The sequence below is a fragment of the Hylobates moloch genome, unplaced genomic scaffold, assembly GCF_009828535.3.
Source record: "Hylobates moloch isolate HMO894 unplaced genomic scaffold, HMol_V3 SCAFFOLD_5, whole genome shotgun sequence".
NCBI classification, from domain to species: domain Eukaryota; kingdom Metazoa; phylum Chordata; class Mammalia; order Primates; family Hylobatidae; genus Hylobates; species Hylobates moloch.
In genome coordinates this window covers 69,784,777-69,803,578 of record NW_026652280.1, presented here as the reverse complement: position 1 = coordinate 69,803,578, position 18,802 = coordinate 69,784,777, and the positions used below count along the sequence as shown (strand labels likewise).

Sequence of the window (18,802 nt, the reverse complement as noted above, 5' to 3'; positions counted from 1 at the left end):
AGCCTGGGTAACAGAGACAGACTCCGTCTCAAAAAAAAAAAAAAAAAAAAAACTTACCTTCTGACTGCCCCACTAGTCATAGCTCATGCTGGGTTGATATTGCCACGTGTGAATATATGTGTTTACACACTCACAAGATGTGAGCTGTGGAAACTGTGCTAAACAGTCTCCTTCCACAAAACTTCAACTTTTAACCTAACTCAGAATGGAGTCTGACACTGTATGTTTGCTTCTGCCTATGTCTAGAAAAGTAATTCATTGCATTTTTAAAATGTATTTTTATTTTCAGTAAGAATATTTATTGAAAAGTACTGTATTGAACAAATATTTTTTACGTGTGGTCATGACATTCCTTTGATGAGAATTCACACTTTGAGCTGGAGTTATCTTTCGCTTTCATGACGTCATTCATTCCCTTGACAAATATTCCCAGAGCATCTCCTCTGGGTCAGGCACTGAACCAGGTACTGGTGCGGCAGGTACAAGGACAGGCTCAGCCTCGGCCCTCAAGGAGTCCACAGTCTCGTGGAGTTTTGAGGATACAGTTAAACCATCACAATGCAAGGTGATGGGTGAGACCAGCAGAGACTCTGGTGCTCCCTTAGAGCTTGAGAAGGTGTGGCCTAACCCCCAATGTGAGGGAGGCAGTGAGGCCCAGCTTGAGGCTGGAAGGATAACTAGGGGGGTTGACCCAGAAAAGAGAGTCCCCAGGTATTTCCAAGACACAAGCAGCACATGCACCTGACCAGCCTGTTCAGGAACTGAGAGTGTTAGGAGGGTTGGGGTAAGCCCTAAGAAGGGGAGAGTTTATACCAACCCAACAGAAGGACCAGGCCCAGGGTTTGTAGATGATGGGGACAGTGATGTGGCTGGATTTGTACTATCGCAGTGGCAGCATTGTGCAGGGTGCACTGAAATGAGACAGCAGGCAGTGGAAACCGTCCGGAGGCCTCTGAAATCCAGCTCTGTATTAGTAATCTAAGACCACAGCAGTGGCAGACGCCACGGAAACGGCCCCAACGGGATGCAGTAACTGTTGGGGTTTGTAAGAAAATGGAATCTGGCATAACTCCCACCGTTCTGGTTTGGAAAATTAGGGGCCCTTATTCCAGAGAAAGAACTGAGAAAGGAGCAGGTAGGTGGTGTGAGGGTGGCACGGGGCATGAGCTCAATCCTTGGCAAGGTGAATTCCAGACACCTGCGGCACCGTGGGGGCGGTGTGTCTGGGGACGCTGGTGGTCAGCAGGATGGGCTGGGTTAGGGATCCGCGGTGGGCACGGTGAGAGCTGAGTGGGCAGAGTATGGAGGATGCAGTCAGCCCATCAGGAACGTGTGTGGCTTGAGAGGCTGTGCTGTGGGGAAGGCACCTCGGACCCCTGGGTGGAGGAGCCCGGATGCACCGGCCAGAGGGACAGCCTGAAACCCAATGCAGTCTCTAGGAGGGATCAAAGCAGGAGCCACAGAGACGCGAAGAAAATAAAGACCAAAATTCATGGATGAGACTTAGCCCCTGGGGGGCCCTAGATGACCTTGAGGAGAGTATTTTCCCTATGGGGTGAATGTCGAAGCCAGGCTGCCAGGGACTGAGGTGGGAGCAGCAGGAGGGGAATACAGGCGGGGTCGGACGACCTTTCTAACTCTTGGCTGCGGTGGGCAGGAGGAAAACTGGTGGAACTAACAAGGGGCGTGAGATGAAAGGTGTTGTGTGGTTCAGGTGGGACAGAGTTGAATGTGTTCGCTTGCTTGAGGGAAACCAGCCAGTAGCAGGAGAGGTTGAAGCAAGAGTGGAGAGGGGAAGGTGCGCTAGGTGAGAGGCGAAGGTCCATAGGGCAGCGGCGGGCCTGAGGGTAGGGGAAGCGCCGCCTGGGGGGCCGGGGCGGGCTGGGGTCTGTTCTCCTGAAGAAGGCCAGCTCCGCAGTGAAGAAGACCGTGTAGGTTTCTTGCAAGGTGGAGGGACTCGACGACAGAGCTGAGCAAAGGCAAGTAGACAGCGCAGCGCCAAGCTGTCAACTGGGAGCAGCCACACACAAGGAACAGTGACTTCTCCACGCCCACGGCTGGTGTCCACGACTTCGGCCCGGCCCCCTCTTCTGACCTCCTTCCCCCAAGTACAACACTCCAAACGCCAAGCTGCCGGCTGCGGCCCTATTGGAGGGGTCTCAGTAACGGAGGGCAGGTGCCAGTCTCGCGCCCTAGTTCATTCCTCTGCTACAACGCCAAGTTCGAGGCCACAGTGCCTTCTGGAAGAGTGGTAGTGCTGCTTGGGAGCACTGCACAGGAGAAACGGGGGCTGGAGGTAAAGACAGGAGGCTCGGGAGGCGGCGACGTGGGCGAGCTGGAATAGTCTAGAAGCTGAGCAGAACAAAGGCGGTGTGACTGGTGAGCCTCGGAGGGATCCTCCTCCCTGCTAGAATATGCATGATCCTGCGCGAGTCTTCGCCCGCCAGGAGCAGGGACGCGTCCGAGCCAACACGGAGCGCGCGCCCAGACGCACTTTCCCGGCTCGGGGTGCAAGAGAGCCAGGCGGCCGCGGCGCGGCGGAGGGGCTGCGGGCCCGGAACCCAGGCCGGTCAGCGTGTAAGCGCCCCAGCCGGCCGGGTTCCGTGGGGGGTCAGCTCCCTGACCCTTCCAGCGCGGTAGCGCCTCTCCGAGAGCTCCGGGACCAGCGGCCCGGCCGCCCCCAAAGCCAGCCTCCCTCTCCCTTCCCCGCACCGGGATCCCAGACCAGGGAGGGGGCGCACGTCCGACGGCTGAGGAATAGCGAAGCGCGAGCCGGCCCGGCAGGTGCCCATCGTCGCCCTGTGGGACTCCGGTGGCGCGCTCTGTCCTCCGCGCCACGCTCAGCCACCACCCCGGCTGGTTGGGACCTGGCACCCAGCCGAGCGCGCCGCCCCCTCGGGGACCCGCTGGGCGGGGCTGAGCGAGGCTTGCAGTGCGGGCGAAGGGACGCGGGGCGAACCCAGGGCGCTGCGCCACCTCGGCTGTCTCCAGAGGAGACCGGCGCCCTCGTCCCCCGTCTCCGTTCATTGTGCCGTATTCATCCAGCAGATTTTAAAACAATTCTCGTTTAAAAAGGCATTTTACTCCGCGCGTCTTCCTTACAGCCATTTAGTTGGGAGTTTGCGGTGGGCAGGGGGAGGGAGAAGAAACGCCTGCTCTGAATCGGAAAACACCGAAGAGACCAGACCATCTCTTTCAGCAGCAGGAAAGAGAGGAGCCGTCGCAGGAGCCGCACACGTCTCCAACTCTCTATTGCTTTTTGCGCACATTCCTAACTTCTGACGTCCATCCCAGCGGGCAGGCATGGGGTGTTTGGGCGGCAACAGCAAGACGACGGAAGACCAGGGCGTCGATGAAAAAGAACGACGCGAGGCCAACAAAAAGATCGAGAAGCAGTTGCAGAAAGAGCGGCTGGCTTACAAGGCTACCCACCGCCTGCTGCTCCTGGGTAAGGCCGAGGGGCGCGCGGCGGCTCCTGGCCCCAGCGTAGCGCACAGCCAGGAGCGGCGAGCGCCGAGCTGGGCGGGCAGGGCCGGGCGAGGGTCGCGCGCACCTCCGGGCGGCTGAGCCCAGACGGCGGCCGGGGCGAGCTCCTCCAGCCAGGAACCCAAGTGTAGGAAATCCCCGTGCTGGGGGAGGAGAATTGCTCAGACCTGGCTAGTGGTGAGAGATGGCAGCAATATCCGGACACAGATCACAGCGTTCTTTGTGTTTGTTTGCAGGGGCTGGTGAGTCTGGGAAAAGCACTATCGTCAAACAGATGAGGATCCTGCACGTCAATGGGTTTAATCCCGAGTAAGAATGATCAATTTCGGTTTTGCTTCCAAACTGCATGCAAACTTCATCTCTCTCCCAGACGTCCCAGAAGTGCTTTCTCTAAACAATTTCAAGTTATTTGATAATGGAGTAGACATTCAAGGGGGAAAAAATTAGATATTTGCTGTTGAATTTGGTATATTTAGGCAAATCCTTTTTCTGCTACTGTCTAATGAAAACTTGCTTAACAAAATATGATTTATAGGTATTCTTGGGGTATTGATCTGTATTACTGGTATTGCTCTGAGCACACTTAACCAATATCTCAATATATTTTTTCAATATAATATTATTTGTTTGCATCTATTTCAGTTTATAACTGTCAACATATTATCCACGGGATAGATCTAGGTAAAATACATTTACAAGTGTAACTGCATCGTTATATTTATATGCAATATCCATGGCGATTTTGCCTTGTTTTTGTGTAACCTGCATAGTTGTTTAAAGCTATAGATTTAAAAAAAAAAAGTGTGCATTCAAGTTTGTTTAGAGTACAAATTAGAGAAGGAGGGTGCTTTCCTTTCCCAGATAAAACCTTTGCAGATGTTGTCTTGGGGGTCGATACTGACCTCTAGTGAAAGCAGTCTAGGTCAGTGCTGTAGCTGGAAATTTAAAATCCCACTCAATTGATTGGAATCAGTGCTAAGAGTAAATTAAGCTAATAACAACTCTCTTTCAATACAGGGAAAAGAAACAGAAAATTCTGGACATCCGGAAAAATGTTAAAGATGCTATCGTGGTAAGGACTTTTTTAAATGATTGTTTACTAGAAAAGTCAAGTGCTCTTCATTCTAAAACTGTGTAGACAGAAATTACATATTGTAGATTATCATACACGGAGCCTAAATGTTTATCCATATTTTTTTCTTATTCCATTTTAGACAATTGTTTCAGCAATGAGTACTATAATACCTCCAGTTCCGCTGGCCAACCCTGAAAACCAATTTCGATCAGACTACATCAAGAGCATAGCCCCTATCACTGACTTTGAATATTCCCAGGTAAGAAATGCTTACTGAAATATTCTAACTAGTGAAAGATGGAACCATTTTTAGTAAGGTTTCTTATTGAGAATCAATATTGATACTAATTCATTATTAACTTTCTTCGAAATCCAGCTCTCTAAATGGATAAGAGGAATACTTATTCTGTACCAAAATATTTGTGTTTGTTAAAAATATTAACTACGGCCAGGGGCGGTGGCTCACACCTGTAATCCCAGCACTTTGGGAGGCTGAGGCGGGCGGATTGCCTGAGGTCAGGAGTTCCAGCCCAGTCTGTCCAACATGGTAAAACCCCATCTCTACAAAAAATACAAAAAAATTAGCTGGGCATGGTGGTGTGCGCCTGTAATCCCAGCTACTCAAGAGGCTGAGGCAGGGGAATTGCTTGATCCAGGGAGGTGGAGGTTGCAGTGAGCCGAGATCACGCCACTGCACTCCAGCCTGGGTGACAGAGCGAGACTCCTGTCTCAAAAAAAATAAATTAATTAATTAACTACAATGGGATTGCAAGAAATGCTTTTATGAGTGTATGAGGAAGGCTGATAATCAGGAAGGCAGCATATCTTTAAGAAATGCTGATGGTGCTTTTTTTCCTGTCTGTATTCTTAAACTAACAATTAAGCAGTTTCCCAGATAAAAACAGTAGAAATTACATGAGTAGAGAAAAATACTTATGGTAGATAATTGCCTCCATGGGAATTACAGAAAGAGCAGAATTCAGTTTACTTTTAAGATGCACAGTCTTCAGATCAATTGAGAAAAGAATGCATTGTATAAAAAATGATAGCATGGATCACTTCTGAATGTTTATCATATTAAAATGCAGTTTGGTTCACATCTGCATTATTTAGGGCTGCTTTTCCTAATCACTTGGATGGCAGTATTGCTTATGCAAAAGAGTGACATCAATGTTAGTTTTCTCTCATTTTTCAGAATATACATTTCTTTAAAATATTTGGTCATTTCATAAACCATGTTTCAAAGGAAAAGTATTTGTTAAGCCTCTCAGAAAGTCATTTTCATTTTTGTTACAGTGCACCAGAAGTGAGTGTGTGTGTGTGTGTGTGTGTATGTGTATTCATCAATAACAGTCTTTCAAAATTTGTATTGCCTGGCATGGTGGTTTGGAGACATTTTTCATTCTTAGAATCCTCTCTTTGAAGGGAAGCATGTGGAGAAACCAATATGTAAAAGAGAGAGACCCTGCCCTGCCTGCAAGGCCTGTGGCCCCCGGCTCACCCCACCCCTTCTCTACAGAGCACCATTGTCCTGTGGGCTCTGTATTGGGATGGCTAATAAGAATGACTTTGTTTCTTCGTTTGTTTGTTTGTTTGTTTGTTTGTTTTGAGATGGAGTCTCGCTCCGTCGTGGAAGCTGGAGTGCAGTGGTGTGGCTCACTGAAAGCTCTGCCTCCCGGGTTCACACCATTCTCCTGCCTCAGCCTCCCAAGTAGCTGGGACTACAGGTGCCCGCCACCACGCCCAGCTAATGTTTTTTGTATTTTAGTAGAGATGGGGTTTCACCATGTTAGCCAGGACGGTCTCGATCTCCTGACCTCATGATCCACCCGCCTCAGCCTCCCAAAGTGCTGGGATTACAGGCATGAGCCACCACACCTGGCCAAGAATGACTTTTTTAAAAAGCTTTTATTTTCATCCTTTAATATGATTTTTGCTTCTGATAAGCATGCCAGTGTAGAGCCAGTGATATCTGTAGGATTTCTAAAATGGAGGAGTGAGGAGTGGCACACTGGCTGGAAGAAGGGGCTGGGCATCTGGCCCCATGTCTTTAACTATATGGCTTGGAGAGGGCAAGGAGTTGACATGGCAGGGGAAGGGGTAGGCAGAAGATGCTCCAGCCACACCAGGATCCTCTGCTAACTGGAGGTGCAGATGTCCTCCCAGTTCTCACTGATGCTGTGTACACTGGCAAAATCACCCAGAACTACATGGTCCTGGTTGGAATCAGGAGTGGTGTTCCCTTTCAACTTCAGATTTAGACATTTATAGAAAAGCATCTGAGTTCTCGGATTTATCCTATCGTGTTTGCCTAGAAGTAATCATAAAACATCTTATATATTTGGGGGAAAATGCTATTCTTAACATCTAGTGAGAAATTAAAATTAAGATTAATCAGTCCCATGTCTTCTTTCTCCTATTCATGACAGTCTCACGGTTGATGAGGCATCCCATATTTAACCCCAAATGCAGAAACAATTGGTAACTCCCACCTGTATTATCTAAGGAATCCAAAACATCTAATTTGTGAAAGTGTTTTTGGAGCTAAATCATGAACACTTTTAATTAAAAACTTGAGAAACCATTTGCTTTGAATGCATATATTTTCATATAGATAAATTAAGATTACTTAAAAATTATCAGAAAGCATAATTAATTATCATTACAATAAAGGAGAATTTAGCACCAGCAGATGCAAATGTAATTACAATGCTCTTTCAGAGGTAATACTTTTGTGGGGGTTAGTTTTACTGGTGTTTTTTAAGCCTAACATTCTGTTGTCTTAAATGTCTATGCACATGTCAAATGAGAGTATATTTTATATATACATTTATGTATATTTATATATTTTTAATATAGCCCAGACTTATATAAATCAGGAAATTAATGTTAAATATGCAACATTCCTTCTGAAAATGCTATTTTTAATTTTAATATGCACAGAATTTTAGTGACATTTATTTCATAGTGCTTGGAAATATTTATATTACTTATCTTATTAAATTATGTAATTCTTGGGGCCGGGCGCGGTGGCTCACGCTTGTAATCCCAGCACTTTGGGAGGCCGAGGCGGGTGGATCACGAGGTCAGGAGATTGAGACCACGGTGAAACCCCGTCTCTACTAAAAATACAAAAAATTAGCCGGGCGTGGTGGCGGGCACCTGTAGTCCCAGCTACTTGGAGAGGCTGAGGCAGGAGAATGGCGTGAACCCGGGAGGCGGAGCTTGCAGTGAGCCGAGATCGCGCCACTGCACTCCAGCCTGGGCCACAGAGCGAGACTCCATCTCAAAAAAAATAAATAAATAAAAAATAAAAAAAATAAATAAAAAAAATTAAAAAATAAATTATGTAGTTCTTGGTTTCATATTTTGATGATCCTCATTCAGAATGATATCAAGACAAATCTGACTTACATACTCCATTGGAAAATTAACTTTTATTTAAAAGAATATATGTTTTTTATAAACATACAAGTAGAGCTAAATCAAGTATTTTAATAGTAAACAAAACACTGTTTTACTCAATCCAGTACTTTTTTGAGATTGAATCCTTGAGAAAGCCTGTCAGTGTCATGGTTCAATTATATGAGGGTCTTAAGTTAATTTTCCTGTGGGGGTAAGATAACTTTTGAACCAAGTACATTATATTAATGTTAAAAATTAATTTTAGGATTCTTCAATTTAAGAAGGAAAAGGAGAAGAATAACTTAAAAACGGACATCTTGAGAATTTTCTCTGAGAATGTTGCACATGGGGGAAATACGGGTGGGTTGCTCTTTGGGTCTCTTGCTCTCTGTGGTGTCTTTCATTTGAATTTCAGTTGAATTCCATGAATCTGAAATTGTAACAGAAAGCAGGCAAATGTGGTTAGTACCTATCAGCCAAGGGCTGCTGTGGGGAGGTCAGAGAGACTCAGAGCTGGATCTTATCATTGGCCTTACAGGCCAGGTGTGTCCGGACACACAAAGCTTTGGAGGGTTCTAAGCAGTGGAGCCATGAGATCTCATTGTGTTTCATCAAGATCACTCTGGCTGTGGGTGGCGAACGGATTGTGGGGAGGCAGGAGTTGAAGGAGGGCAGCCACTTCGGAGACTAGTCTAATAATACAGAGGAAAGGTAATGGGACAGCTTGCGTGGGAGGGGATCATGGAGGTGGAGAAAAGTGGCCTGAGTTGAGATTTATTTTGGAAACAGAACCGTTTAGACTTGTTGGCATGTGGATGTCAGTACTGAGGGGAAATAGATCAATCAAGAATGACTCTGAGTGTTTGGGTCTGAATTTCTGCATAGAAGGTAGAAACAGGTTGGGAGGAGGCAGGTATGAGGAGGTTTTGTTTTCCTGGTGAGTTGGAGATGACTATTTCGACATGTAAGTGGAGACACCAGGTGGAGAGTTGGATGCATGAGGCCCCAGGAAGAGCCATTGCAGCAGGAAGGGATGTCAGCAGTGTGCAGTGCTGACTGGGTCGTCAAGACAGACATTAAGGTAAAATGGCTTTGGCAGCTTCAAGGTCACCAGTGACCTTGATAAGGACCCAGGTGGAGGGTATTGAGGAGAGAATGTGATGTGAGTGGGTCCAGGTGGCAGCGGCAGATTAGGCTTTCTGGAGGTTTTGCTGTGGAGGAAGGCTGAGGAGCCAGGCAGCAGCTGAAAAGGTAGGCAAGGTCAAGAGAGGGTTTCTTTAAGATGAAAGATACAAAACCCTGTCTGAATGAAAAGGGCTGGAATCACTTGGTAAAGCAGGAGAAAATGACAATACAGAAGAAAGAGGCTGTGTATGGCAGGAGTCCAGTCCTCGAGAAGGTTAAAAGAATGGGGTCCAGAACAAAAAAGAACCAGACCACCTCCCCAATTGAGAAGGCAGAGAACAGGTGCAGACGCAGGTGTTTTCAGATTTGGTGGCAGAGAGGTGAGGGAGGGCTTGTTGGCAAAGGCTTTTCAAGCAAATTGTGAAAGCAAATTGGTAGCTTACATGGGGATGATCGCCTAGTTTTGCAATTATCCATAGACTGGTATTGTTCAGGTTATGATGAACAATGATGGATGATAAAGTTCTTGTGACCTTGAGCTCACGTGATACAGTTATTCCCTTCACAAGCCAGAATTGTAAAGGGGAGTTTCATACCAGGTCAAAGCAAAAAACAAAAAAACTCCAATTATCTTCATAGTGAAACGGCAGGACATTTGCTGCAGAATAATGTGAAATCTTTGGAGACAAGGTCAGCATATGTTAAATTTTAATTTCAAATGAAATAACGCAAACATATTTTACAACACATAAATCACAATAGAAAAGTACTGGGATTAGCTACAAATAACGAATTGACAGTTGCCTGATCAGAGTTTTTCTCATGAATACACCCAAAGCTTCAGGTTATCTTTGTTCAAGGCTTGACTCCCCGCCATAAGCCCCTCACTAGTTGGCACCATGTCTTAGCAGCCAAATTCTGCATAGCAGCCAGCAGATGCAATGATGCAAAATAAATAGTCTTAAGTGATTATGCTAATACATAGATTAGCTGATCATTTATGAAATAGGAAAAATAGGCCGGGAGTGGTGGCTCACACCTGTAATCCCAGTATTTTGGGAGGCCAAGGCAGGTCAATCACCTGAGGTCAGGAGTTTGAGACCGGCCTGGCCAACATGGCGAAACCCCGTCTCTACTAAAAATAGAAAAATTAGCTGGGCATGGTGGTGGGTACCTGTAATCCCAGCTACTCGGGAGGCTGAGGCAGGAGAATAGCTTGAACCCAGGAGGCGGAGGTTGCAGTGAGCCAAGATCGTGACATTGCACTCCAGCCTGGGCAACAGAGTGAGACTCCGTCTCAAAAAAAAAAAAAGGAAGGAAAGAAAAGAAAAAAGAAGAAAAATGTTGTGGTTGCCTCCTCCAAAAATCCTTTAGCACCATATCAAGCAAAATCACTGTTGAATTCAATTGAGTTATTCATTTGTTTGATTTTTATTCTTAAAATGTGGATACTTTATTAGCTCTTTTCAAATTGTATTTTGCTAGTTTTTTCTAAGGGGAAGAGGATAAATAAGTGGCCTATGCTCATTGCAGCTTGTGGCCCTGCATAGAGAGCCAAGTGCGGTGCCCAGCCCAGGGGGTGCCATGCAGAGCCTCAGCGGCTGCTGCCGTGTGCTGCTGCATCTCCTTGGGGGATATGTGCAGAATCTCCAGAATGCAGTTAGATTCTTCCACACAATATCTGTGTTCCCTCTCCAAGCCTGTCTCTATCTCCTGCTAGAAGGCTTTGTGCTGTGGGTTTTCATGTGTGTGTCTTTTTTTTAACCAACCAAGCTGAAGCCCACCGTGTAAATCAGGTCAGCATGAGTTCCTCCACGCAGCCTCTACTTGGGTTCCCTGCACCCTCGGTGACCATTCCTGCCCAGCACCTCATCAAACCCACCTCCCAGCGCCATCAGAAAATGATGGGGCTGGCTGTGTTCGCTCCCTGAGGACCAGGCCTCTTTCTCCACCGCCTCCTGTCCCCACAGCTCGCTCTTGGAGTGCATCTCCTGCTGGGTGCACTGCAAACAATCTCCAGGTGCCTGCTAACTTAGGTTATAATAGAATCCTCCGAATCCACTTCTGTAAGGACCTGTGGGCACAAGAAGTCAGGGGACGGGTCGACTGGGATGTCACAGTGTGAAAGAACATGAAGTCCCCACACATACAGCGAAACAGCAACCACCTAATTCAAAATGATATTGAAATTGATTGCCCCACAGCCATCCTGTTCTTTGCCTTTTGAGCTAGTGAGGTCTGGTGCATGTTTTATGGGAGAAAGGCAACATTTGAGCTGGTGTAAAAAGGGCACAGTAAACTTTTGCCTTCTGCAGTACACTGAACCTCTTAAAGACGTGTGTATCTGGCATGGAAGGAAAAAGTACCGTGTTTGCCTTCGAGTATTTTCAGATGTAATTAATAAATGGAAATTTATTATAGGGGCCCACTTAAGGTCTCACTGCCCCTCTGCTGGGTCTGTTTTGAATGGGAGTCACTGGGAGAAGGGTCTTTGAGCTTGGCGCTTCCCCTGGGTCTTCATGGGGGCTGAGGAAGGGCCAGTAAGGAGCCCCTGCAGGGGGACACAAGGGTGGACAGGGCGCAGACACCCCCAGGCCTGGGATTCTGTGGACAGGATGGTGTCTGTATCTTGGAAGGGGGTCTTAAGGGGAGGTGTGGGGCCAGCCCAATCTGTGTTCAAATTCTAGCCCTGCCAGGCCCTTTGTGTGTGACCTTGAGCACATGACCTCATTGCTATCTGCCTTTTCTCAATGGTACAGTAGAGATGATGGCAACACCTACTTCCTGTGGCTGATGTGAGGATTAAACATGTTAATATCTAAAACCGTGGCTGGGACATGGGCGGTACAGCTTTAAAATGAGCAATCCTGCTCTGCCGGAGGAAGTGGAGCAGAGCTAGCGCCATTCTTGGCCTCGCCTGAGTTGCTGGGCCTGGTTGGTGGGTCCACCTCAGTCCACCCGGCCCCCAGGTCCCGTGGTCTGACATGGCTTACTGTCCACTCCCCTCTGGATTCATGGGGAGTCAGTCGCACCCCTTAGCTGTCACAGCCTGCACCTCCGCCTCAAGCCAGCATTTATAGGCAGTCCCTTCTGTCCCATGCCAAGAGCTGACATCCCTAACACTTCACAGCCCTCCTGGGGGAAGGCACCCCTAGTTATCCCCAAAGGAAGTGAGGCTCCTGACTGCTCAGGAATCCTGATTCCCGTGCCCTCTCAGAGCACAGGTTCTTAGGTGGGAGTCCCCCAGGCTCCCCGGCAGGTTACCGCGGACCTCACTTCCTGCCTGTTCTCTGTTACCAGCAGGCCTCAGAGCTCGGCTCTCCTTCTCTTTCTCTACCTTATTTTCAGTTGGATTTTCTTTGCTGACATTGGCCTTGCTCTTTCCCACCATTTCGGCTTGGTCTGTGTCCTGCCCTTCTGATCCTGTGGCTGGCCTAGCCTCAGGTTCTTTGGGGCTGCCTGGAACTCCCCTGGATTTTGCAGATTTCTGTGGGATTTTTCGCCTCGCTCCCTAGGCCTACAGTTTCTGCCCAGTTTTGCTGCAAGTTCCAATAAGCTGCAGCCTCATTCTTTTGTGCTCACCGCAGTGCACCTTTGCTTCATGCTGTCTAGTGGTAGAAAGGTGAAATGCACCCTGACTGCACCCCTCAAAGGGAGATCATGCTAAAATAAATACTTCGCAAATAGTTAGATGTCCTAAGGCATGTTCTTTGGTTTTTAAAAAAGCCCTTTTTTAAAAATGCACAATAATCTTTCTTGTTCTAATTTGCACACCTGGTTGCTGGAAGCGGTGAACACCTGTGTCTTAGGCTCAGGCTGCCATATTGATTCTATAGAGCCTAACAGAAGTCTCACTTTGCAGAGGAAAACAGTGATGTGTGTTGAAAATAGATGGTGCGTGAGGCCTCAGGGACCATTTGGCCTGACAGCCCCAGCTGAGGACAGGGAGGCACAGGAGGTGGAGAGGGAGAGGCAACATGGAAGTTGATTTCATTTGCCAGCTGTCCATGGAGCTTCCCAGTAGTTGGCGAAGATGGAACGTGGCTTCCTGAGCCACCTGTCTTTCCCATGAAAGGTTATCATCACAGAGTAGTCCATAAGCAGCAGTTTTCAGTGGGGCCACATGGAGGTCCCGAAGCTCTTCTGCCAGCACTGTGGAGGGGAGGCGGGTGACGTGGAAGAGGTCACGTGGACTGCCCTTGCTTCAGTAATTATTCGGTACACATATTATCCATCTTCCTATTGACACCAAGACGAATAAGGAACAGCACTTTTCTACCTCTGGCAGGGATACAGGCTTAAGAAATACAGGTGTGTGATGCTACATTTAAGGAAGTTCTTGGGGCCACCTGGGGACACCAGTGCAGCTGGCGTCACACTAAGCTGAATCTTCCTTGAATGGGAAGGGCTTTAGAGGGCAGGTGGACATAGAGAGGACAGTGCTTCAGGGCAGGTGGCACCTTCGGAGCCTGCAGACCAAAAGCCCAGTCAGGCCGCAGCGGGTTAGGGAGAGTCCTGCGAGCCTGGCCAAGGGGCCTGGGCTTCCTCCTCAAGGCTGGGGAGAACCATTCCATGGTTTTCTTCGGGGAGTGACAAAAATGCAAGGTTTTTTTTGGAAGGATCACTCCCGAATTCATAAAGAGGCCAGGCTTCGTATCTGCTGTGGGGATGGTGCTCTGGGAATTTGTCTGTCATTGGACAAAGGGCATTTCCTGTGCCAGAAACCTGCTTCCAGGTCTCACATGGCTTGTGTCATGATATTAAGGAGAAGGGAAACCCCCAGTGAGAATGAGTATTGTATTATTCTGCACATCTGAGATGCTAATAAAAGGAATTTTTATTATTATAGTAAAACATTTCAGTTAGATACATTAACCATATTAGAGCTTCAATAAAGATACTTTTCTTAAATTCCATTTTTTTCTTTGCAATATTATCATAAGAGGTACCCCTAATCAATGTTAGCTTTTTATTTTGAAATGATTTTAATCTTTACCTGAACAATACAGAAGTAGTACCGAAGACTCCCATAAGTCCTTCACCCAGATTCATCGATAGCTGATGCGTGGCCACATTCGTGCTCTCACTCTCTCTACACTAACACACATTTTTGTGAATGATTTGAGAGTTGGTTGTAGACATCATGCCCCCTTGCCTCTAAATACATCAGTGTGTATTTCCTTAGAATGAGGATATCCACTTCACTTCTGTAACCACAGCACAGGTATCAAAATTAGGAGATTTAACATTAATACAGTATCTTTTTTTTTTTGAACAGAGTCTTGCTCTTTCTCCCAGGCTGGAGTGCAGTGGTGCGATCTCAGCTCACTGCAGCCTCCCAAGTAGCTGGGACTACAGGCATAGCCCACCACCATGCCTGGCTAATTTTTGTATTTTTAGTAGAGATGGGATTTCACCATGTTGGCCAGGCTGGTCTCAAACTCCCGGCCTCAAGTGATCCACCCACCTCCCAAAGTGCCAGGATTACAGGTGTGAGCCACCACATCCGACCATCATTTTGTAATCAACAAACCTTACTCAGATTTTACCAAGAGTCTCAATAATAATATAATGAAATAATAGCAGTAACAATAATAATAAAAAATGATATTGGTAACTCTGGTCAGTAATCCAATCCAGGATCAACCATGACATTTAACTTCCATTTCTCTCTACGCTGTAATAGTTGCTCAGCCGACCTTTTTTGTCATGACCTTGGCCTGACATTGACTTTGTAGAACACCCACACTCCGAGTTCCTTTGAGGTTTTGTGTTTGGAGCAACAGCAGAGAAGTGATCATGAATCCTTCCTTCTCAGTGCATCTGTGATGTTAACTCTGGTCACTAGTTAGGGTGGGGTCTGCTTCTATATAGACGCCCTTTTTCCCTTGATAATTTATAAGTAAATTCTAGGAATGTTTTTTGAAACTGTACAAATATCGTGTTCTTTTTTTTTTTTTTTTTTTTTGAGACAGAGTCTTGCTCTGTCGCCCAGGCTAGAGTGCAGTGGCACAAGCTCGGCTCACTGCAACCTCCTCCCTTCGGGTTCAAGCAGTTCTCCTGCCTCAGCCTCCTGAGTAGCTGGAATTACAGGCACCCGCCACCATGCCCAGCTAATTTTTTTGTATTTTTAGTAGAGACGGGGTTTCACTATGTTGGCCAGGCTGGTCTCAAACTCCCAACCTTAAGTAATCCGCCCACCTTGACCTCCCAAGGTGTTGGGATTACAGGCGTGAGCCACCATGCCTGGCCCAAATATCCTGTTCTTATCAAAACTCACACTCTAGTTTTCACACACCAGTAGACTTGAGCAATAAATATGTAAGGGAGAAAACTGCTCAGTCTTTTGACTTTCTAAATACTATGATTAAAATAAAATAGGTGGCCCATGCCTGTAATCCCAGCACTTTAGGAGGCCCAGGCAGGCAGATTACTTGAGTCCAGGAGTTTGAGATACAAGCCTAGGCAACATGGTGAAACCCTGTCTCTACAAAAAATACACTGGGTGTGGTGGCTGCCACCTGAAATAGCAGCTCCCTGGGCCTGGGAGGCAGAGGCCACAGTGAGCCATGATCGAGCCACTGCACTCCTGCCTGGGCGGCAGAGTAAGACCCTGTCTCAAAACAAACAAACAAACAAACAAACAAAAAAAAAGAAAAGAAAATGGATGTAAGTTCTGTGTAGCTAAGTGGGGTGGGCTGGAGTCAAAAGAAGCAGTCATATCTATGAAAGCTGAATATAATTGACTGTACATACTGAAGACTTTATTTTTGTTAATAAAAGCAAATGGTTAAAAGTTGTTTTACATCTACTCTTCAAATATCTATAAAATCAGTTGATGTTCCTTATGATTAACAGCACGGACTGCCCCATAAAAATACCTGATTAAAAAAAATTAGAAAAAGAAAATGGAGATGGTGATGCTGCTTTAACATAATAAAAAATGCATCATTTCATGCTCTTGATAATAAAAGCACATGGAGGACCAGCCACAACAGCGACCTCTCAAACTCACCAGCACACCAAGAAATCGGGGCTTGAGCCACATGACCATTTTTATCTAAAGTGTTTTTTCTTACAGAAAATGAATTAAAGGGCCACAAAGTAATTAAGGCAACTTTTTTTGATTTTTAAATTTTTCGATGGATATATAATAGTTGTACATGTTTATAGGGTACGTGTGATATTTTGATGCAAGCATACAGTAAGTTATCAAATGAGAGTAATTGAAATATCCGTCACCTCAAACATTTATCATTCCTTTGTGTTAGGAATATTCTAATTCCAGTCCTCTAGGTATTTTGAAATATACAATAAATTATTAAGTTGTGGTTGCCCCATGGTGCTACTCAATACTGTATCTTACTCCTTCTATGCATCTGTACTTTTGTACCCGTTAATCATTCTCTCTTCACCCACCTCCCCACTATTCTTCCCAGCCTCTGGTAAGCATCATTCTATTCTCTACCTCCATGAGGTCCACTTTTTAGCTCCCACATAGGAGTGAGAACATGTGATATCTGTCTTTCTGTGCTTGGCTTATTTCCCCTAACACAATGTTCGTTCTATCCGTGTTGCTGTAAATGACAGGATTTCATCCAGTTCCATCCATGTTGCTGCAAATGACAGGATTTCATTTTTTTCATGGCTGAATAATATTCCATTGTGTATTTGTGTACCTTTTTTTATTATTGTTTCTTGGATAGGATGTCTTTGAAACTTCAAATCCTTTGAAAATGTGAGGCCGAACAAAAAAGATTTTTGTTTCCAAAGTTTGCCTCCAGTTTGAATGTATTGGAAGTTTGTTGCTTGGTTTACCCAAAGGAGAAGCTCATCTCTAAGGACACTTGTTCTTTTCGGAAGACTGTGGCATTAAACATACCTTAAGTATTAGAGCATTTTGTTCTTATCGTTGCAAGTTTTATATAACTGAGAGAAAATATTTTGAACATCTTAGCACTCTCTCAGGAATCAGTAGAAGGAGCAGAGCGAGGAGGCTATTCTTATGCCAAATTAAGACTTAAATGAGTCAACACGTGTGGTTTGTGAGAAACGCACACTAGGTTTTAAGAGGCAGAATAATGAAGTTGTTCTTGAGAAGGTTCCTTTGAAACACTGCCTTTTTTATTTTTTAGTTTTGCATGAGAATGTCATCCATGAAGGTGTGGGAGTTTTTTCACCTTTAAAATAATCTCATACTTTTTTTATCCTGTCGTCTTCATGGCATAAATTGAATTAAATTGACTGTATGCATAACATTCTCACTACAAAAGCAATTCCATTTTTAATTTGTGTTTGTGTTTGTTTGGATAGGAAATGTTTGTGGATGGCATAAAATCCAAAAGATAGAAAGGAGCAGGGAGGGAAGAGGCTGCTCCTGCCCAGCCCCCCAGAGTCCCCAGAGACAGCCAGTGTGGTGTTTCAACAGAATGGTTGGCCTTAAACTGACTTCGAGTCCCCAAAGTGCGATCTTCTCAACCTACTTTTATCTTGTAATGAAGAGAATCTGTTATAAAATGTTACCGTAGTTAATCTTGTTAGTATGGGGCAAATATCTAACCTGAATTGCCAAGTAAATGTTTTCCAAGTGAAATTTAACAATAGAGTAAATTAGCTGGAAACTGCTTGGGTGCTGAGACCAAATGCCTGAGTACTTAATTGCGAAAATATAGAACGATTTTATTAGACAACCATGAAATACTGGTGTTTTAAAGTGTAGAAGCTGCAGACTTCCTCACTGAGGGAGATCATAAATTGAACAGTTAAGCCAGGCAGGACGTTTGGAGGGCAGTTAACGTAGGTTCAGCGTGGCTAATAACCTGTGATAGCATTTGGTAGTTCTTCGGGACATTTCTCTAACTTTTCAGGTCCTTGTTACATGTCATCTTTCTCACACGAGTTTCCTGTTCAGTCTGTACCCAACCTGTATTCTTCCTTTTGGCTTTAAGACATTCTGTCCCTCCCATACCCATTTGTGTTTTACAGACCCAGTTTGATATTTCTGCCCAGGAAGAAATCCCTGACTTCCCTCCCATATGCCATGCTTGCACACTTGCACTCTCCATGCCCTTGGCCTTGCACGCTTGCTCTCTGTGCACCCTTAGCTCACACACTTACATTTTGTGTGCTCTTGCACTTGCACACTTGCTCTCTGTGTTCCCTTAGTTTGCACAATTGCACTCTCTGCATCCTTGCACTTGCACGCTTGCTGTCTGTGCACCCTTATACTTCCATGCTTGCTGTCTGTGCACCCTTACTTTTGCATGCTCCTTCCCACCAGGTCTTGCTCTTACCATCTTCAAAACCCTGCCTTGCCTGCTTTTTTTTTCTTCCTCTACCTGAAACACTAAGATTGCATGCTGTATAGATGTCCTTATTTAAATATTGATTTGCCAAAGGTTAGTCTTGAGCACTTAGTAAGTTCTTAGTAAGACCAAAATAACTAAAGAAACAAGTTATTTGCCCCCTTTTAAGTCCCTCCAATTAACAAGGCTAGACTTATTTAGAAAGCACATTTATGTGTCATATTTGAAATTTTTTATGCCTGACCTTTGATTCCTAAAGCTCACAGTATGATGAGTCATGTAGAGTTTTTCCACTAAACATGCCTTTACTGGGGATAGGAACTTGACATGGCATTTGGCATATAGTTATGCTCAGTAAATGTACATAAAGCTACGTATTTGTCAACACCGTACTCAGGACCATGAG

General features: G+C 45.6%; 1 protein-coding gene across 3 annotated transcripts in view; it reads left to right on the top strand.

Annotated features, from left to right (window-relative positions):
- The window catches only part of GNAL (G protein subunit alpha L), a 195,084-nt gene that overhangs the window by 63,388 nt on the left and 112,894 nt on the right, over nt 1-18,802 (top strand). Inside the window, exons 1-5 of one of the 3 annotated variants that reach the window (XM_032152830.3) lie at nt 2,342-2,379; nt 3,200-3,448; nt 3,723-3,795; nt 4,504-4,558; nt 4,701-4,820. In XM_032152830.3, coding sequence (XP_032008721.1) covers nt 3,304-3,448; nt 3,723-3,795; nt 4,504-4,558; nt 4,701-4,820 — 393 coding nt within the window. In that variant the 5' untranslated portion in view covers nt 2,342-2,379; nt 3,200-3,303. Of the gene's footprint in view, nt 1-2,341; nt 2,380-3,199; nt 3,449-3,722; nt 3,796-4,503; nt 4,559-4,700; nt 4,821-18,802 lie in introns of those variants that run through there. The other 2 variants (XM_058438660.1, XM_032152827.2) reach the window with 2 other exon arrangements.